The 22,501-nt window shown below is 47.7% G+C and overlaps 1 protein-coding gene across 3 annotated transcripts in view; it reads left to right on the top strand.

Annotated features, from left to right (window-relative positions):
- The window catches only part of mapkbp1 (mitogen-activated protein kinase binding protein 1), a 229,896-nt gene that overhangs the window by 177,980 nt on the left and 29,415 nt on the right, over positions 1-22,501 (top strand). For all 3 annotated transcript variants that reach the window (XM_072569283.1, XM_072569284.1, XM_072569285.1), the window contains 9 exons: positions 3,406-3,481; positions 4,271-4,382; positions 9,371-9,434; positions 11,832-11,957; positions 13,188-13,339; positions 14,889-14,953; positions 16,343-16,603; positions 19,618-19,781; positions 20,821-20,966. In XM_072569283.1, coding sequence (XP_072425384.1) covers positions 3,406-3,481; positions 4,271-4,382; positions 9,371-9,434; positions 11,832-11,957; positions 13,188-13,339; positions 14,889-14,953; positions 16,343-16,603; positions 19,618-19,781; positions 20,821-20,966 — 1,166 coding nt within the window. The remainder of the gene's footprint in view (positions 1-3,405; positions 3,482-4,270; positions 4,383-9,370; positions 9,435-11,831; positions 11,958-13,187; positions 13,340-14,888; positions 14,954-16,342; positions 16,604-19,617; positions 19,782-20,820; positions 20,967-22,501) is intronic.

Consider the following 22,501-nt stretch of genomic DNA (forward strand, 5'->3'; position numbering starts at 1 on the left):
CGATATACCCCACACCCCTCACTGTAACACTGATATGCCCCACACTCCTCACTGTAACACCGATATACCCCACACCCCTCACTGTAACACTGATATACCCCACACCCCTCACTGTAACACTGATATACCCCACACCCCTCACTGTAACACCGATATACCCCACACCCCTCACTGTAACACTGATATGCCCCACACTCCTCACTGTAACACCGATATACCCCACACCCCTCACTGTAACACTGATATGCCATACACTCCTCACTGTAACACCGATATACCCCACACCCCTCACTGTAACACCGATATACCCCACACCCCTCACTGTAACACCGATATACCCCACACCACTCATTGTTACACCGATATACCCCACTCCCCTCACTGTAACACCGATATACCCCACATCCCTCACTGTAACACTGATATGCCCCACACTCCTCACTGTAACACCGATATACCCCACACCCCTCACTGTAACACCGATATACCCCACACCCCTCACTGTAACACCGATATACACCACACCCCTCACTGTAACACCGATATACCCCACACCCCTCACTGTAACACTGATATACCCCACACTCCTCACTGTAACACCGATATACCCCACACCCCTCACTGTAACACCGATATACCCCACACTCCTCACTATAACACCGATATACCCCACACCACTCACTGTTACACCGATATACCCCACTCCCCTCACTGTAACACCGATATACCCCACACCCCTCACTGTAACACTGATATGCCCCACACTCCTCACTGTAACACCGATATACCCCAAACCCCTCACTGTAACACTGATATGCCCCACACCCCTCACTGTAACACCGATATACCCCACACTCCTCACTGTAACACCGATATACCCCACACTCCTCACTGTAACACCGATATACCCCACACCCCTCACTGTAACACCGATATACCCCACACCACTCACTTTTACACCGATATACCCCACTCCCCTCACTGTAACACCGATATACCCCACACCCCTCACTGTAACACCGATATACCCTACACCCCTCACTGTAACACCGATATACCCCACACCCCTCACTGTAACACTGATATACCCCACCCTCCTCACTGTAATACTGATATACCCCACACCCCTCACTGTAACACATGATATACCCCACACCCCTCACTGTAACACCGATACACCCCACACCCCTCACTGTAACACCGATATACCCCACACCCCTCACTCTAACACCGATATACCCCACACTCCTCACTGTAACACTGATATACCCCACACCCCTCACTGTAACACTGATATACCCCACACCCCTCACTGTAACACCGATATACCCCACACTCCTCACTGTAATACTGATATACCCCACACCCCTCACTGTAACACTGATATACCCCACACTCTTCACTGTAATACTGATATACCCCACACCCCTCACTGTAACACTGATATACCCCACACTCTTCACTGTAATACTGATATACCCCGCACCCCTCACTGTAACACTGATATACCCCACACTCTTCACTGTAATACTGATATGCCCCACACCCCTCACAGTAACACCGATATACCCCACACCCCTCACAGTAACACCGATATACCCCACACCCCTCACTCTAACACCGATACAACCCACACCATTCATTGTAACACCGATATACCCTACACCCCTCACTGTAACACCGATATACCCCACACCCCTCAGTGTATCACTGATATACCCCCACCCCTCACTGTAATACTGATACACCCCACACCCCTCACTGTTACACCGATATACACCAATCCCTCACTGTAACACTGATATACCCTTCACTCATCACTGTAACACCGATATACACTAACCCCTCACTGTAACACCGATATACCCCACACCCCTCACTGTAACACCGATATACACCAACCCCTCACTGTAACACTGATATACCCCACACTCCTCACTGTAACACTGATATACCCCACACCCCTCACTGTAACACCGATATACCCCACACTCCTCACTGTAATACTGATAACCCCACACCCCTCACTATAACACTGATATACCCCACACTCTTCACTGTAATACTGATATACCCCACACCCCTCACTGTAACACTGATATACCCCACACTCTTCACTGTAATACTCATATACCCCACACCCCTCACTGTAACACTGATATACCCCACACCCCTCACAGTAACACCGATATACCCCACACCCCTCACTGTAACACTGATATACCCCACACCCCTCACTGTAACACCGATATACCCCACACTCCTCACTGTAATACTGATATACCCCACACCCCTCACTGTAACACTGATATACCCCACACTCTTCACTGTAATACTGATATACCCCACACCCCTCACTGTAACACTGATATACCCCACACTCTTCACTGTAATACTCATATACCCCACACCCCTCACTGTAACACTGATATACCCCACACCCCTCACTGTAACACCGATATACCCCACACCCCTCACTGTAACACTGATATACCCCACACTCTTCACTGTAATACTGATATGCCCCACACCCCTCACTGTAACACCGATATACCCCACACCCCTCACAGTAACACCGATATACCCCACACCCCTCACAGTAACACCGATATACCCCACACCCCTCACTGTGACACCGATATACCCCACACTCTTCACTGTAACACCGATATACCCCACACCCCTCACTGTGACACCGACATACCCAACACCCCTCAGTCTAACACTGATATACCCCACACCCCTCACTGTGACACCGATATGCCCCACACCCCTCACTGTAACACCGATATACCCCACACCCCTCACTGTAACACTGATATACCCCACACTCTTCACTGTAACACCGATATACCCCACACCCCTCACTGTAACACCGATATACCCCACACTCCTGACTGTAACACCGATTTACCCCACACCCCTCACTGGAACACCGATATACCCCACACCCCTCACTGTAACACTGATATACCCCACATAATTTTGCTTTGATTGTTATAATTGATGAGTCAAATAATGTGGTACAGGAAAAGCACAGCAGGTCCGGCACCATCTGAGGAGCAGGAGAGTCAATGTTTCAGGTATAAGCTCTTCATCAGGAATGTTCATCCCATTCCTGATGAAGGGCTTCTGCCTGAAATGTGAACTCTCCTGCTCCTCGGATGCTGCCTGACCTGCTGTGCTTTTCCTGTGCCACTCCTTCTGACTCCGATCTCCAGCACCTAAAGCCCTCACATTTTCCTTTCACTGATGAGTGTCTGACACAGACAGACAAGTGTGTGACTGATGCCAGTGTGAATTGGTGTCTGTTTGTTCTCCTGTGGGTATGCTGGTGGAACGTCTGTGCACAGTGGCCGGATTTTTACCAGGCATGGATATGCCCTCTCTCTTTATCCTTCGCAGGATATTTAACATCAGCAATGGGAAACAGAAAAAACTGTATAAAGGATCTCAGGGGGAAGATGGGACCCTTATCAAGGTGAGTGCCTGTGTAACTGCCAGCTTCCAGACTCTGAGCTGAAGGGCTATTCAGCTGAAATGTAGCACCGAGTATCCCGGATTTCCCTTACAGTCCATTCTGGGGCTCGCCCAGAGCTGGAAGGATTAAGCCCCTTGCCTGTGGGCGCAGTATCCCCCCCTCTCCTTGAGCAAGACGAAGGCTGAGTTGTCCCCTCAGACTCAGGAGAGCTCAGCTCCTACCTTCCGTGGGGGAGTGCAGCTTGCAGTCGATGGAATCAGATTACTCCAGTGAAGATGTGACTCCCTCCCAGCGTCATGTAGGGTTAACTCTCACAGCAGCCCACATGTTGACCTCCGCCTCTCGGTGCTCCCAGCCCAGAGGTGCAGTGAGGGATTGAGGTAATGAGGACGGGTTAGATGTGCAGGTGCTGAGGGTGCAAAGGGAGAAAAGTGTGTGTGGCGAGAGGAGTGAGGGTTGGTGACTGAATGTCAGGGGAGTGAGTGTCAGTGGAGGGTGAGAGTTTGTAGGGTATTGAGTGAGGGTAATAGGTGTGAGGAGAGTGAGTACTGACCCACTCTCTCTCTCTCTCACTCTCTGTGCAGACATTCCAACCCTCCCTCTGTATAGTGAGTCACACTCGCTCTGTATAGTGATGGACTGACACTCCCTCGATGTAATGACTGACCAATGCTGTCTGCTCCCTGACCAACACTTGCTGTTAGTGTAATGGCTGACTGGTGACCTTTCACCCCTGTGTTCCAGGCCACGAAGGGAGGGTTAATTGTGTGTCTTTCGCCTTTGCTGCAGGTGCAAATCGATCCCTCCGGCCTCTTCATTGCAACCAGCTGCTCTGATAAGAACCTCTCCATCTTTGACTTCTACACGGGCGAGTGTGTTGCCACAATGTTTGGCCATTCTGGTAAGCTGGCAGCTCAGATACGCATTACCAGGTGGTGACTTACCTTTCACTGTCCTCCTTAGGTACAGGATTCTTCTAAAATGGTTGGCGACTCTCTCCTGTACCAAGAGTTTTCACAGCTCATGCTCCATTGCCAAACGTCCCTAAATTGTCCTCATTCATCCAAAGCTCAGGACTGAAACATAAATTAGATAGCCTAGCCCCTTGTATCCACTAAATTAACACCTCACTTCTCTGGAGTGCTTCAGAAAAAAAGAGTGCCTGTTTCAGTGTCTGTTGTGGATGTGCATATCTGTTTGTCTGTGTACCAGCGGCAGTGTGTGTGTATCTTCATGAGAGAGTGTGTGTGTTTGTCCATGTATGTGTATGTGAATCTGTGTAGCAATCTGCATGAGAGAGTGGTACATAGACGCATACACACACTCTCTCTCTCTCATGCCGACACGCACTTTACTACATAGATTCACATACATAAATGGACAAGCACACACACACATTGCCGCATACAGATACAGACAACATTGCTACATAGATTCACATACAGATACACGGACAAATGTGTGTGTCTGCATGAGAGAGAGAGAGCGTATGTGTTTGTATGTATCTGTATGTGGCAATGTGTGTGTAGGTAAAAACAAGGAGTGCAGATACTGGAAACCAGATTCTAGATTAGCGTGGTGCTGGAAAAGCACAGCAGTTCAGGCCACATCCGAGGAGCAGGAAAATCGACGTTTCGGGCAAAAGCCCTTCATCAGGAATAGCCTCTATTCCTGATGAAGGGCTTTTGCACGAAACGTCGATTTTCCTGCTCCTCGGATGCTGCCTGAACTGCTGTGCTTTTCCAGCACCACGCTAATCTGCAATGTGTGTGTAGGTGTATCTGTCTCTACATTACTGTGTGTGTGTGTCTGTGTGTGTGTGAAAGAGAGAGAGAGAGACCCAGGGAACATTACGTTATTAAACTAATTAACCAGGCTTGTTGGGCACTGAATGTCCCATCAAGCTAGCTAGCTCCCTCCTACACGAGTGACCCAACCTTTGCAGATGACAGTGAAAGGTGTCTTGCACAGCTCTAATGAATCAGTCTGGGACGATCTCCTGTTTCATTGCACAGGGCTGACCCAAAACATCTGGCAGTGTTCTGCCCTTTGCTGCAAGTCTTGAGAAGGAGGCTGACTGTTCCTATCCAAGGCGGTCAGCCCCACTTTTTCCTGAGTGATGCTGCCTTGTTCAGGCCTACATTGTCACCATCTGAAGGCAGGAACTGCCGGGTACGACAGCCGTTTGGATACGGGCCCCTCGATAGTGCAACATCGTTCCCGGTTCATCTTAGTTCCATGAGATATTGGACAGCAGTATTGGACGTTAGCTAGACCTCTGTGTGTGAAACCTGCCCATTGCCCCCATTCTGCCCAGTAAATGCCCAGAAATCTCGAGCTCATTAAAATGTGCCCAGACTCAAAATGGAAAGAAATCAGGAGCCTCAGAAACGTCCACCCTACAACCCTCACTTGTGCATATTCTACACTGTCTGTGTCCGAAGTTGTGATTACTGGGAAAGCTTTTCAGTTTTAACTTGATTTCTACAACTTAAGAGAGGCGAAGAGCCCAGGGCAGGGTTGCTCTGTGCGATGGAAGCAGCGTCTTTGAATGGAGAAAGGTAGATTCTCGCAAAGCAAAAGGGGGTCGGAAGGTTTTGGGGGTCAGTGAGGACGTGCCTTAATCAGATCTGATCTTATTGAATGGTGGAGCAGCCTCGAGGGGGCCAAATGGCCTCCTCCTGTTCCTAATTTGGTCTGCATGTTTGTGTAGCTGGATAGGGCAGTAAGTGTACCTGTTTGATCAGAGGAGGAGAAGACCCAGGAGCAAGTCCACAGCCGAGAATTGAGAAGTAAATAATGGGCCAAGACAGCTTGGCAAGAGCCCTCGCAGCAGAAAATATATTGATTCGACAGACCAGTCGATAGTAGACTCAAGATTAGAGTAGTGCTGGAAAAGCACAGCAGGTCAGGCAGCATCCGAGGAGCAGGAAAATCGAAATTTACCCAAAATGTCAATTTCCCTGCTCCTCGGATGCTGCCTGACTTGTTGTACTTGTCCAGCACGACTCTAATCTTGACTCTTCTATTGATTGGTCTGTCGAATCAATCATCAGGAATGATTCCTGATGAAGGGCTTTTGCCTGAAACATCGATTTTCCTGCTCCTCGGATGCTGCCTGACCTGCTGTGCTTTTCCAGCACCACTCTAACCTTGACTCTAATCTCCAGCACCTGCAGTCCTCACTTTCACCCAATCGATGGAAGAGCAGTGTGTGTGTGTCAACTCACTCTCTCTCTCTCAATACATTGACAGAATGTGGTAAGGCCCGGCATGTTCAGCCAATGACCAAACCATCATAATTGACAGCTGTCTGTCGGGGGACAGGTACCGAAAGAACGGTTAGCGTTGTCCAATTCCGGTATTCAAGATCTTGAGCTGAGCCAATCACAATGATTCAATAATCCCAACCTGCAAAAGGAAATTGGCTGAGCACTCCAAGGGAGAAATTTGTAGGCCAACTCTCCCAAACTTGGTTGAGTTTTTTTGAAGAAGTAACAAAGAGGATTGATGAGGACAGAGCAGTGGACGTGATCTATATGGACTTCAGTAAGGCGTTCGACAAGGTTCCCCATGGGAGACTGATTAGCAAGGTCAAATCCCATGGAATACAGGGAGAACTAGCCATTTGGATACAGAACTGGATAAAAGGTAGAAGGCAGAGGGTGGTGGTGGAGGGTTGTTTTTCAGACTGGAGGCCAGTGGAGTGCCAAAAGGATCGGTGATGGGTCCTCTGCTTTTCATCATTTATATTAATAATTTGGATGTGAGCTTAACAGGTATAGTTAGTAAGTTTGCAGATGACACCAAAATTGGAAGTCTAGTGGACAGCGAAAAAAGGTTACTTCAGATTACAACAGGATCTTGATCAGATAGGTCAATGGGGTGAGAAGTGTCAGATGGAGTTTAATTTAGATAAATGTGAGGTGCTGCATTTTGGGAAAGCAAATCTTAGCAGGACTTATACACTTAATGGTAAGGTCCTAGGGAATGTTGCTGAACAAAGAGACCTTGGAGTGCAGGTTCATAGCTCCTTGAAAGTGGAGTCACAGGTAGATAGGATAGTGAAGAAGGCGTTTGGTATGCTTTCCTTTATTGGTCAGAGTATTGAATACAGGAGTTGGGAGGTCATGTTGCAGCTGTACAGGACATTGGTTAGGCCACTGTTGGAATATTGCGTGCAATTCTGGTCTCCTTCCTATCAGAAAGGTGTTGTGAAACTTGAAAGGGTTCAGAAAAGATTTACAAGGACGTTGCCAGGGTTGGAGGATTTGAGCTACAGGGAGAGGCTGAACAGGTTGGGGCTATTTCCCTGGAGCATCAGAGGCTGAAGGGTGACCTTATAGAGGTTTATAAAATCATGAGGACCATGGATAGGGTAAATAGACAAGGTCTTTTTCCCTGGGATGGGGGAGTCCAGAACTAGAGGGCATAGGTTTAGGGTGAGAGGGGAAAGATATAAAAGAGACCTAAGGGGCAACTTTTTCACGCAGAGGGTAGTACGTGTATGGAATGGGCAGCCAGAGGAAGTGGTGGAGGCTGGTACAATTGTAACATTTAAAAGACATCCGGATGGGTATATGAAGAAGAAGGATTTGGAGGGATATGGGCCGGGTGCTGGCAGGTGGGACTAGATTGGGTTGGGATATCTGGTCGGCATGGACGGGTTGGACCGAAGGGTCTGTTTCCATGCTGTACATCTCTATGGCTGTGACCCTAAGTGGACGGAGCAGGGGGTTGAGAATACTGGGTATTGTGACAATGGGCTGTGACTGTATTGTGTGATTCTGTGTTGGAACAACCATGTTATTTTGAATTATTCCAGCTGGATTTCAATTCCGTATGTGTTATATTTAGTAATGGAATGATAGGCTGGGAATGTTCATCTTGCTATTGCAAGCCAATGCCCCCACTCCTTTGGGGATGATTTGACTTTGAGTTCTTTTTGATTGCTCTTGAGGATTTCTTAAATTTGATTTGTTCTTTAGATAAATTCTTTGTAGTTTCTCATTGAATATTTGTTTCCCCTTCCTTTGTCCAGTTTGATTCTGTCCAGAATCTCTAATTCACTATTGTCCGTGAACACTTGGTTTTAACTATCCTTACCCAGTGTGGTCTACATGTGACTCCAGACTTGCAGTGATGTGGTTGTCTCTTAAATGCCCTCTGGGCAATAAATGTTTTGTAGCCAGCAATGCTCCAAATCCCATGCATGAATAAAAGAATAAAAAGAGAATTAAAGTTCTAAAATATGGGAAAGATATTTAGACGTTGCACATTCCACATTTTTAATTCCTCCAGTTTAATTAATAGAGGCTACTTGATGGACTGTTTATTCATCCAATGCAGTTAGTTACAAGCCAGTATTGATTAGATTCCCAACAAGTCCACACCAAATCTCTGAAGAGTAACCTACCCAGACCTATTCTCCTACCCTATATTTACCCCAGACTACACATCCCTGAACACAACGGGCAATTTAGCATGGCCAATTCACCTAACCAGCACATTTTTGGACTGTGGGAGGAAACCAGAGCACCCAGAGGAAACCCATACGGACACAGGGAGAATGTGCAAACTCCACACAGACAGTTGCCCAAGGTTGGAATCGAACCCAGGCCCCTGGCGCTGTGAGGCAAAGTAGTTGAAGGGGCACCTGGAAATGAACCAGGGACCATGAAGGACTTCATTAATCCTCCCTGATTACGGTGATCCTCCCAAACCAGTGTTGGTCAGGGTACACCTCTCTCATCTCCACCGCTCAGCAATGATCTCAGTCGACTGGTTTCGGTCAATACAATAAGCTTCAGTCCGAGTGATGATCTCGAGTTTGTCTCACTCATTAACCCATGCCTAAGATTTCCACGATGACCCTGTTCTCTTTTTCAGAGGTGGTGACAGGAATGAAATTCACCAATGACTGTAAACATCTCATCTCTGTGTCGGGAGACAGGTAGGTGCTTTCTCACTGGGGTGGGGGTTGAGGGGGGGGGGAGAGGGGGAGGGAGGGTAGTGTTGGCAAACTGGAGGACGGGTGTTCGGGCTCTGAAGCTGTCGAAGCCCGAGTTAGGTCCTGAAGGCTGTGAAGTGCCTAAAGGGAAAATGGGGGTGCTGCCACAGGCCAAGGACCAGAATGTTATGACAAGCAAGGTGGTGAACTAAAATGGCAAGCAAGTGTAAGGTCAGGGTCATTCTGACAGACAGAGTGGAGACGTGATTTTAATCTCACCAATGTAAAAGAAACTGAATAGTGACCAGCGAATACAGTAGCCTTAATCCCTTCCACAACCTACTCTTCCACTATCCTACTTGTAAGGATTTGCTCTCAGAGAAGCTGATCTGTTTTCCATTATACGCATTGAGAACTCCTCTTGTCTTCTGCTCTGGGCACCTTCTCTGTCTGTTTGTCTGTTCACTTGCTTCTCCTCCACCTTTGCCAACAGCATGAAAGAATACAATCCAACATAAACAGAATACAATCTTCCAGCCCGTAGGGCAGTGGTTCTGGGGCTCTTTGCTGAGATACTTGCATCATTAACAGCCACAGGTGAGGTGCTGGAAGACTGGAGGTTCACTAATGTGGTGTCATTATTTAAGAAAACCTTCAAGGATAGGCCTGGGAACTGTAGACAAGTGAGCCTGACATCAGTGGTCGATAAGTTATTGGAGGGGATTATGAGGATTTACATGTATTTGGAAAGGCAAGGACTGATTAGGGATAGTCAATATGGCTTAGTGGGTGGGAAATCATGTCTCACAAACTTGAGTGAGTTGTTTGAAGAGGTGACACAGAAGATTGATGAGGGCAGAGCAGTGGATTTGATCTATATGGACTTGAGTAAGGTTTCGACAAGGTTCCCCATGGGAGACTGGTTGGTAAGGTTAGATCTCATGGGATCCATAGCTCCTTGAAAGTGGAGTGGCAGGTAGACAGGATAGTGAAGAAGGCATTTGGTACACTCGCTTTCATTGGTCAGTGTATTGAGTACAGGAGTTGGGAGGTCATGTTGTGGTTGTACAGGACATTGGTTAGGCCACGTTTGGAACACTGCATACAATTGTGGTTTACCTGCTGTAGGAAGGATGTTGTGATACTTGAAAGGGTTCAGAAAAGCTTTATAATGATGTTGCTGGGACAGGGGGATTGTGAGCTATGGTAAGACACTGAATCGGCCGGGGTTTTTTTTCCCTGGAGCTTTGGAGGCTGAGGGATGAACTTATTAAGTTTATATAATCATGAGGGGCATGGATGGGGGTGAGTATCCAAGGTCTTTTTCCTAGGGTGGGGGAGCCCAAAACTGGTTGGGGGTGGGGGGGCACAGATTTAAGGTGAGAGGAGAAACATTTAAAAAGGACCCGAGAGGTAACATTTTCACACATAGTGGTATGTGTATGGAACAAACTGCAAGAGGAGGTGGTGGAGGGTACAGTTACAACATTTAAAAGGCATTTGAATGCGTATATGAATAGGAATGATTTAGAGGGCTACAGGCCAAATGCTGGCAAATGGGACTAAGTCAGATTGGGATGTCTGATTGGTGTGGATGAGGGTTGGACCGAAGAGTCTGTTTCCGTGCTGTGTGACTCTATAACTTTAAGAGTCATATTGGAAGCAAAACTCTGTTAATCTGTCTCCACAGATAGTGCCAGACCTGTTGAGTTTCTCCAGCATCCACAATGCTTTGCTCAATCTGCATTGCATCTTGAAGCTAATTTTTGTTTCTGTTACTCTGCTTGGCAGGTTAAGCACTCAGTATTCAGTTAGTCAATGAGGTTGACAGCTTTTGCATTGTGTGTGTCTTTCTCTTTTTCCTTTTTGTTTTAAGCACAAGCTCTTTCTCATTGCGTGTCGACACAATGCATATGTATTGAAGTTCATGACATGAAAGGTTGAATGAGGTCAGATTTGAATTAAGTCCCATTGTCACTGCCTATCTATCATGTTGATCTGGTACCCACTGTGTGGAAACAGGCCCTTCGGGCCAACAAGTCCACACCGACCCACCGAAGCGCAACCCACCCATACCCCTACACCTAACACTACGGGCAATTTAGCCTGGCCAATTCACCTGATCTGCACATCTTTGGACTGTGGGAGTAAACCCACGCAGACACGGGGAGAACGTGCAAACTCCACACAGTCAGTCGCCTGAGGCGGGAATTGAACCTGGGACCCTGGTGCTGTGAGGCAGCAGTGCCAACCACTGTGCCACCGAGCTGCCCAGTGTTATGGCTATGCAGGACACTGATCTGATAATCAGTCGTGAACAGTCATGTATTAGGCAAAGGACAAGGTGTTATTATCTAATCTGAACTGTAGGTGTAACCGAGCTCTCTCCCTTCCCCACAGCTGTATATTCATCTGGAGGCTGAGCTCGGAGCTGACAATTAACATGAGGCAGAGGCTGGCAGAGATCAAGCAGAAGGAGAAGAAGCAAATGAAGACACCTCCGCAAAAGCATTCCAGCCCAAACAGGTATAAGAGCAGAGCTGTGTCTTGTAGTTCGGGAGAGACGTTCAGACCACAGATAATTGAAAGCAAAACCACCAACAAGAGTTTGAGGGAAACCGGGGATGCATAGGAGACCAGAAGTGTCGATTACGTGTGGATTGTAGGAAGTTACAAAGATAGGTGTGACGTCAGGAAGGGTTTTAAACACAAGGAAAAATGTTTAAGCAGAAATCATTGGTGGCCACTTTCTGCTTTGGAGGCTAATGGTTAGTTGAGCACAAGGGTGAGGGATGAAGGGGCTTGCTGTGGGTCAGGATAACGGCAGCAGAGTTTAAGTTGAGCTGATGTTTTTCGAGAGTTGGAGTCTGGCCAAGGGAACACTGGACTGGTCAAGTGCAGAAATGGAAATTGGATGGGACTAAGCTTCAACCAGCACATGATCTGAAGTGTGGGTGAAGACAGGTAATAGGACAGAGGTGGAACTAAACACTCTGTGTGTTGGTGAGAATATAGCGTCAGAAGGTCAGCTGAAGGTCAAACTCGCTAGTGACTTGGGGAGGAGAACAGAATATGTGGCAAACCGAGAGAGAGCAGAGAGGATGATGGGATAGGGAATGGAAGTGAAGACAATGCCTGATATTCCCAGTGTTAAAAAAGGGAGCATTTTTGGATCATGCAGAGCAAGCAGAACAGAGGCATTGGAATGGTTTAGAGGAACTGTCATTGAAGTGAAACTATGTGGAGAACTGGAAGCTGCAGGAACTGACCAGTGTTGTTAGTGTTGATTGCACTGTTCATATGAAAGACAAGACTATTTACTGCATTATATCCTTCACTATCTCTGTACTCAACATTATCCCTGTCCCCCTTTCATTTCCTTTTCTCTATACAGTCGGTACTGCAATAACACGGTAGTTCCATTCTTATGCAATCCCGTGTCATGAGAAAGTTGTGTAATAGCAGCACCATTTAAACTAATGAGGCTGGAATCATGTTATAACAAGCTTTAAAACATTCATGCTTTAGAAATAAGTATCTCCAATTTGTTAATTATATCATAGTGAATTTATATTAATGAAACACGCACTATAGCAGAATGACCTGTATCTTGTTCTATTTCTCTCTGAATCCTTCTTCATTTTGCTCTCTCTCTCTCTCTCTCTCTCTCTCTTTCTCTGGTTGTGTCAATATAAAGGTTGATTCCAGATCATAACACCTTTCTTTGTATTCCCCCCCTCACCTCAAACACCGTAGGCCGGAAACATTCGACGTGGCTGCACAGACAGCTATGTCCTCTGACAGTGAGAAGGAAGCGGAGGACGATGGAAATGAGGAGGACGAAGGACACTGTGAGGGCTCTGCACGCATCACACCAAAGCGAGGCATGACCGCGAACGTGGCGAATGGTAGGTCCACTCTTACTGGAGAGCTACTGCAGGCCCTCATCTCTTCAACCAGCTCCTTGAACTTGTGGGAGAGCCTGCATTAGTCACTTTCAGTTCTGGTTAATCTTCCAATGTAATGCTGCAGACATTGTGTGTCATCCAACTCCCAGAAGCATAGAAAATAGGAACTGGAGCAGGTCTTTGAGCCTGCTCCACCATTCCGTATGATCATGGCTGATCGTCCATCTCCTGTACCTGCTTTCTCCCCATGCTCTTTGATCCCATTAGCTTTGGTCGTGTTGCGGCTGTACAGGACATTGGTTAGGCCACTTTTGGAATATTGCATGCAACTCTGGTCTCCTACCTATAGATAGGATGTTGTGAAACTTGATAGGGTTCAGAAAAGATTTACAAGGATGTTGCCAACGTTGGAGGGTTTGAGCTACAGGGAGAGGCTGAATAGGCTGGGGCTGTTATCCTTGGAGCGTTGGAGGCTGAGGGGTGACCTTACAGAGGTTTATAAAATCATGAGGGGCATGGATAGGATAAATAGACTCTTTCCCCTGGCATCTGGATGGGTACATGAATAGGAAGGGTTTAGAGGGATATGGGCCAAGTGCTGGCAAATGGGACTAGATTGGGTTGGGATATCTGGTCGGCATGGACGAGTTGGACCGAAGGGTCTGTTTCTGTGACTCTATACCTATGCCTATCTTCTTCTTTAATGTTTTGACTTCAACCACTGTCTGTGGCAGAGAATTCCACAGGCTCACCACTCTTTGGATGAAGACATTTCTCATCTCCCTGTGACTGGGACCCCTGGGGCTGAAGACCCTGGTGAGCAGGAAGAGCATCCTTCCTGCGTTTACCCTGTCCAGTGCTGCTAGAATTGTGTAGGTTTCTATGAGATCTCTCCTCATTTGTATAAAATAATATTCTTCTTATATTCCTTACTTCAGCAACCATTCTTCGTGGACATCAGGTTACTAATTCTAGCTGGTTCTAAAACCGTCTTACAGCATTGGTCTGCACTAAACCTGGTTCTCTACAGCACTTCCAGAAAAGCATTGACACCATCACACTTGCCAGGGAAATGGGGGGTTGATCACTGTGGATCATGCAAGTAGGCAGCGGTAACTGTGCCAACATCTAGATAACATGGAGTTATCACTGGTGCTCCTGAGGAGAGGAAATCCAACATTGCACCATTGAAGACCCAATAGGAGTCTAGCACTCGACCATTAACGATAGTGAGCCATGGGAGTCCAATGGTGTCATATTTAAATATTGGCCAGCCAACAATGTGTCTGAACTGTTGTTATGACATGGGGGGTCCAGCAGTGTATATTACCAACTGCCTGCGAAATGACTAGACAATGTAAAACTATGAAACCCTGCGCTAAAATTACAAAGTTCATTTGGAAATGATTACCTGTATAGTTTTGAGTAAAGATGTCAAGATAAGTGCACCACTATATTCGAGGAAAGCGATGTGCCAGTTGGTGGTGGGGTGATTTAGCTAACACTACAGAGGAAAGTGGTTGATGTCCCCTCCTTTTGTGTGTTCCAGATATCCCCACAAGGATACAGTATACCGGGAGCATGAAGAGTCTGTACCATTGGGAGAATAGTAAGGTAATCTTCCATTCAGAATTTCAGCTCAGCAAGTGTAGAGAGCATACCTGTTCCTTCTGGTGTTGAATGCAAGGCAGGGGTCACTTTATTAGCGATAGATAATTATGGATTTAATGGGGTTTACTAAATATGCCAATTTTGAGAGGTTTGAGCATGATTGAAGCTTACTTATTTTTGACTTTGCACCACCTTTCACATATTGTCTCAGACTGTCTATATGAGTTGTATATAATCCACATTCATATACAGCACCTATTATATTCATGGCTTAATCATCATACATTCCATTGTCTTTATGATATTAATGTATTAATACAGGAATTAGTAAATCTCCTTAAAATAAGTCCCGTGCTTGATGTGTGGTGGGTGGCACAGTGGCTCAGTGGTTAGTACTGTTGCCCCACAGCGCCAGGGACCTGGGCTCGATTCCAACCTCGGGCGACTGTCTGTGTGGAGTTTGCATGTTCTTTTCCTCCGGGTGCTCCGGTTTCCTCCCGTAGTCCAAAGATGTGCAGGTTAGGTGGGTTGGCCATGCTAAATTACCCAGAGAGTGTTCTGGGATGTGTAGGTTAGAGGCATTAGTCAGGGGTAAATGTAGGGATTGAATAGGTGGGGTGGATGGGTCTGGATGCTCTTTTGGAGGGTCAGTGTGGACCCGATGGGCCAAATGGCCTACTTCCACACTATCGGGATTCTATGTACAATCCTCCCTCCCTGACTCTCTGCCCTCCTTTCACGGCACCTTAAAACCGACCCCTTTCACTAAGTCTTTTGTCGCCCGCCCCGAGCTCTTTGTGTACCAACCCCGCCCAGTCTGCTGTGATTCAAGGAAGTGACCAAGTTGCCACCACCTTCTCGAGGGTGATTCCCCGAGGGGCAGTAAGTGGTTGTGCATCCCAGCCAGCTGAGCCCACATCCTGTCGAAGAGGGAAAGGTAAAAATCAAAGTCAGAGCAGTGTTGGAAAGTGTGTTGCTGGAAAAGCACAGCTGGTCAGGCAGCATCCGAGGAGCAGGAGAATCGATGTTTCGGGCATAAGCCCCTCATCAGGAATGTCAGAGCTTAGACCCGAAATGTTAAGTGTCCTGCTCCTCGGATGCTGCCTGACCAGCTGTGCTTTTCCAGCACCATGCTTTTTGACTCTGGCTCCTCCAGCATCTGCAGTCCTCAGTTTCACGCAGAATCGTGTCAAACGTTGTCTGGTAGCTGCTCTGACGAACCTCGCGAGGTTTAATAAGTAAGAGGTGCTGTATCAATGCTTGTCGCTGTGTTGGGGGATGTCTTGCAGAGTGAGGATTTTGTTTTTCATGAAAGTATGCCTCTTGGAATGATAACTGGTGTCTCTTCCCCACCCCTCCCCCCCCCCCTCCCCCCCCCCCTCCCCAATGTAGGCAGAGGATGTGGCGATCAGGTTGGACTCGATGCACAATCATGTCCCTCGTCCCAGGGGCCGCTGGTCCCGTCACGCCGACAACCTGGAGCTGAGTGTGAAGTCGATGCTGGACCTCCGAAACCTGGACTCCTTCTCCTTCTCCCCGCTGACGGACTCCACCCCCAGGGCTGGACCGGCGCTGTCTGGGAGCAGGGTTTCCGAGGAAGCTAGTGACCACGAACGCCGTGTCCGGATCAGCATCGAGACTCTCCTGAGCGACGTGAGTGGTGTTCCTGCGTGGCAGCCATTCGGCCTTGTCGTGCTAGCCCTTTGCAATTGTTTCTGATTACAAAATGCTCCAACAAAATGGGGGCTAGACTCTGCAACCTCACGCAGACCCTACCTTCCTCCACTGGAATTTTCCCCTCTGGTCCTGGCCTTTAGCACAGCTTCTATTCCTTCACCGCCCTCGCCCTACTCCCCACCTGTTGCAACCCATGCTCTAGAATATTCTGCCTGTAGCCCTCCACCCCTCTCCCCTCGGCAATTCCACACCTACCTAGTTTTGCTTCTCTCTGGAGCCCAACATTTCAAGCATTTATCCAAGTGAAAGGTGTAACTGAATCCTTTCTCTCCATGCCTTCAGACGTTAAGTTTTCAGATTGTAACAATTCTCTGTGTGAAAAAATGAAAAAAAAAATCTTTTATATTTTGATCTGAGTTATCTGGTGACCAATCTTTGTCAATTGGAAAATATTTCTTCCTAATTATCTAACGGCTTATGATTCTGAGCACCCCTGTTAAATGCCCCCTTAATCTTTTTTTTGGCTTTAAAAGCAACCTCAACATCTCCCGTTTCTCCACATGATAGAAGTTCCATATCCCTGCACCATCCCAGTGAATCTCTTCGGCAACCGTTCCTCCAAAGCACTGATGTTCTCCTCAAAGTGTGATGCTTGGATTTGGCCAACAGAATTCAGCCTGAGGCCTAACGGTTAGTGTAAATTCCTCACTCTTCTACCCCGCTAACAAAGCCCAAGGATGTCCTTACTCCTTTTCCAACACCCGCCTTAATTTGGCCAATCAGCTCGAAGGATGTGTGGATGTCATCTGCCTGTTCCTGCAGCCCCTACAAATGGGGGCAAATCTCTGCAACCTCATGCTGACCCTCCCTCCCTCCACTGGAATTTTCCCCTCAGATTCTGACCTTTAGCATACCTTCTGTTCCTTCACCACCCTCGCCCTACTTCCCACCTGTCTGGACCCACGCTCTAGAACATTACATCCCTCCACTCCTTTCCCCTTGGCAAGAGAGTCCTTAAAACATGACTTTTTAAACAAAACCTTTTGGTTCATACAATCCCTACAATACAGAAAGACGCCATTTGGCCCTTCGCTTCTGCTCTGACTCTGCGAAGAACATCCCACCCAGGCCTATCTCTTCTACCCTATCGCTGTAATCCCGCACTTACCATGGCCAATCCCACCAAACCTGCACATCCCTACTCACTTATAGGCAATTTACCATGGCTAATCCACTTAGCCTGCACATCCCTAGGTACTACAGACAATTTACCATGGCCAATCCACCAAACCTGCACATCCCCAGGCACTATAGACAATTTACCATGACGAGTCCACCTAGCCTGCACATCCCTAGGCACTACAGACAATTTACCATGGCCACGGTGGGCGGCACGGTGGCACAGTGGTTAGCACTGCTGCCTCACAGCACCAGAGACCCAGGTTCAATTCCGGCCTCAGGCAACTGACTGTGTGGAGTTTGCACATTCTCCCTGTGTCTGCGTGGGTTTCCTCTGGGTGCTCCGGTTTCCTCCAACAGTCCAAAGATGTGCAGGTCAGGTGAATTGGCCATGCTAAAATTGCCCGTAGTGTTACGTGAAGGGGTAGGTATAGGGGTATGGGTGGGTTGCGCTGCGGCGGGTCGGTGTGGACTTGTTGGGCCGAAGGGCCTGTTTCCACACAGTAAGTAATCTAGTAATCTAATCTAGTCCACCAAACCTGCACATCCCTAGGCACTATAGACAATTTACCATGGTCAATCCACCTAGCCTGCACATCCCTACTCACTATAGACAAGTTACCATGGCGAGTCCACCTAGTCTGTGCATCCTTAGACACTATAGACAATTTACCATGGCCTATCCACCTAGCCTGTGCATCCCTACTCACTATAGACAAGTTACCATGGCCAGTTCACCTAATTGTATGTCTTTGGCTGCCTCAACCCCTCCTACTGATGCCTACTGACGGCTCAGTATTGATTTTGTGGTTGGTGATGCCTTTGAGGAGTGTTTTGAGAGTTTTTGTTTCTTCCCCATGTGAAATATGCTCCTCCAGATTTACACCCATTACACCCTAGCTGCTTTTTCTCACTTGTGTCAGCCCGTGTACATTCTGTGTTGGTTGTCTTTGCTGTCTGTTTTATAACACAGTGCAGATTTCCAAACTGACTCTGCGCAGTCTGATTTACACATTGTCTCAGACAGAGTCAAAATGCCCTGACCACCACTAGCTGCAACAAGTTGATTTTTTTCTCCTGTAGAGAGCACCAAGGGACTTCTGTCATTGTGTTGAACTTATTCTCCTGGAGATGTGGTGGTTAAGAAAGTTTACCAATGTGATCTGAAGGAGTGCACAATGTGTATAGAAGAGGTGGAGCAATTTTGTCTTCAACAAAGGGCCCAACAGCCTGAGACACTACTGCCAAGTCTGGCCAGGCATATTCAGGGAGTCATTGTTGATGCTGTAGATGAATAGAGCTCAGGTATTTCAGAAGGAGTTCCATTGTCTCCATCCATCCCTCCATGTGGCAATCATTTATACATATTGAGACTTGGTCTAACGTCACACGTCAGCCTAGACAATTATAGACATATTCTTTTTTCCTTTGGCTGAACATTGGCCCCCTTGGCATGACCTACCATCTCCAAAAGCCTGAAGTTCCCAACATTGTTCACCCAGTAATTCACACGTTCCTATGTTACACCACCATTGCACAGCTATAGGAAAGCAGGTACTTTATAAATCGATTGAACAACTCTTGACTGTCAGTCAGCCTATTTTCCTGCCTCTGCTGCTGTTACTACTGAAAGGTGCAAGTTTTTTTTGTCAGGCACTTTTCCTTTCGAGCCGTCTACCTGCGAGTCTTGGTGTAGGTTTGTTTGCACCTGTGTCCTGGAAATAAACCTGTACTTGCAGAGGGCAGCCTCGCAATCGCCCCGGACATCTCCTTCCTAGCCTGAGACCCCGTTCCCATTGTTTCCCCAACAGATAGAGGAGCAAGAGTCGACGGACGCGCACAATTTCGTCAGGCCCTGCAGCATCGCAATCCCCACATGTGAGGAGGGCATATTCAGTCAGGAGCTGGAGACACCGGAGGTTGAAGAGCGTACCATCTACCCAGTGCACACGGGGAGCACTGGTGAGACGGAGGGGTGAGTCCTGATGCTTATGTGAGACTCTGTGTCCAAGCATGACCCGTGGAGAGAGGGCACCTCGGAGGCTGATGACTTGGGCAGCACAGTGCCTCTGTGGTTAGCACTGCTGCCTCACAGCGCCAGGGACCCTGGTTCGATTCCAGCCTCGGGTGACTGTCTGGGTGGAGTTTGTACATTCTCCCCGTGTCTGGGTGGGTTTCCTCCGGGTGCGCTGGTTTCCAAAGACGTGCAGGTTAGGTGGATTGGCCGTGCTGAATTGCCCTGTAGTGTCTGGGGACGTGCAGGCTAGGTGGGCTAACCACGGGAAATGCAGGGTTACGGGGATAGGATGGGATACTCATCAGAGGTTTGGTGTGGACTCGAATGGCTTGCTTCCACACTGCAGAGATTCTACAATTGAGGGTGCCTCAACTTGGAGCAACAATGAAATATCTAGCGCTAAGTTGTGAAGGCAGCAACTAAACTTTGTTTATGTCTTGGGCAGAAAAAAAACAACTCTCTATATTTATGCAGCACTTACCAGAGTGCTTTACGTCCAGTGAAATACTTTCAGAAGTGTGCTCGTTATTATATTGTAAATGCAACAGTCAGTTTCCACACAGGCAAGTTCCCACAAGCAGCAATGTGGCAATGACAGGATAGTGTTCCTTTTGTCATATCAGATTGAGGGATTAACAGAGAATGCGCCTCCTGTTCTCCAAAACACCGCTAGGGGGTCTTTCCTACCCACCTGAGCAGGCAGAAGGAGATCTCGGTTTCATGTCTCATTTTGAAGGATGGCTACTCCTTGGGTTTTTTTTTGTGTCTCTCGTCCCCGGAGTGGGATTAGAACACAGAGCCACGTGCGCTACCAAGTGATACACGGCTAGCAGCAAACCGCATGCTTACCTGGCCGCGTCGACATCCCGGGAAAGAATCCTGAGGAACCGAGGGCAATGCCCTTTTGCGGAGAGGGAGGTGGATTCTGTTGCGTTGGCTGCGGGGGCAGTTTCGGTCTGCACAGTGATGTTAACAGCTTCCCTCCATGCCTTGCCAGTGAGTACCAGGTGAAGGAGCTGCAGCACGGCCCCCAGGAAAAGCCTTACCGCAGCCACAGCGTCCTGGAGAAGCACAGCCCCGACAGCGCCTGCTCTGTGGATTATTCCAGCAGCCACTTCTCCAGCCCCGAACATCCACATGAAGGTTAGAGCCGAGGGCGCGTTTCCGGTCCCTTCTCGTTCCTCCCTCTGTGGGGGATAAAGTCCTGAGATTCATGGCCACGTATTGGTACTCGCTCATCACCAGGAGATAGATACTGCTGTTGAAACATAGAAACCTAGTTTCTGTGCGGCACAGAGGAAGGCCCATTCAGTCAACTGGTCCATATCAATGCCGCGTGAACAGCTCCTTGCCATTCCTTTATCTCATTCCATTAGCTGAGCCCCCTATTCCTTTCTCCCTGGTGGGCTTATCCAGTTTCCCCTTAAATGCATCTTATGCTGTTCACTAAACTGGAGAATCCTTTTACTTCCAGTGAACACTTTCTGTTCCAGAACTGAATGGGTTTTAGCAGCTCCATCTCACTTTTGATTTGATTTTGATTTATTATTATCACACATACCTAGGTACAGTGAAAAGTTTTGTTTTGTGCATTGTACAGGCAGATCATACCGTACAAAGATCACAGGGTGATTGAACAGAGCGAGGAATACAAAGTTACGGCTGCAAAGTAGGTTCACAAAAGCCACCTCAACGTTAGATTTGAAATTTGAGAGGTCCATTCAGAAATCTAATAATCTTCAGATCTGCAAGTAGATTTAAAAGAACATTGTTAGAAATTTTAACAGACTTAGAATTGAGGTTTAAAAGTGCAGAACGCTGGTAGGAAACGTGAGAATAAGATCCGCTGTAGAGCGCTCGCAAAGAGTTGCGCTGTGTGGACGCCATTTTGAATCGCTTGGGGTTCTCCATTCAGGTAAGGAGTGTCCACCTAAATCAATCTGTAATCAGTCAGCAGAGATCTTCAATTGGACTTCAAAGCTGGTCCCAGAGCGCTTCGGCGGGTCAGTGTGGACTTGTTGGGCCAAAGGGCCTGTTTCCACACTGTAAGTAATCTAAATCTAAAGTGAAGAGGGACTGTTCTAACCCATTTGCACCCTCAGATGGTTGCACTTAAATTTGACCTTGATTTTAAAGGTTTCTCAAACCAAAGAGAGTATTGCCCGGGAATTAAGCTGCGTGTGATACTGGTTTGTTGCCGTGGAATTGTTCTAAGAGACCCTGTGCCAAAGGGGACATGGCAGTCGTGGGAGTATTGCTGCTCCCACTGGCCTCTTCCAACCTGTTCTCACTCAGCAGGGAGGCTGTTAATGATTCTCACTTCGCCTGACCAACTTGGAGCTGAGAAGCAGGAGTCATTGAGTCACACAGCACAGAAAGAGGCCCTTCAGCCCAACTCAGCCATGCCAACTGGTCCCATTTGCCTGCGTTTGGCCCACATCCTTCTAAACCCTTTCGATTATGTAGCAGCCTTTTAAATGTTGTAATTATACCAGATCTGGCAGATCGTTCCATACACGCACCACTCTCTGCGTGAAAAAGTTGCCCCTCAGGTCCCTTTTAAATCTTTCCCCTCTCACCTGAAACCTATGGGTATTTGGACTCCCCCACCCTTGGGATAAGACTTTGGCTATTCACCTTATCCATGCCTATCATGGTTTTATAAACCAATGTGAGGT

Source organism: Chiloscyllium punctatum, chromosome 4, assembly GCF_047496795.1.
Source record: "Chiloscyllium punctatum isolate Juve2018m chromosome 4, sChiPun1.3, whole genome shotgun sequence".
NCBI lineage: Eukaryota > Metazoa > Chordata > Chondrichthyes > Orectolobiformes > Hemiscylliidae > Chiloscyllium > Chiloscyllium punctatum.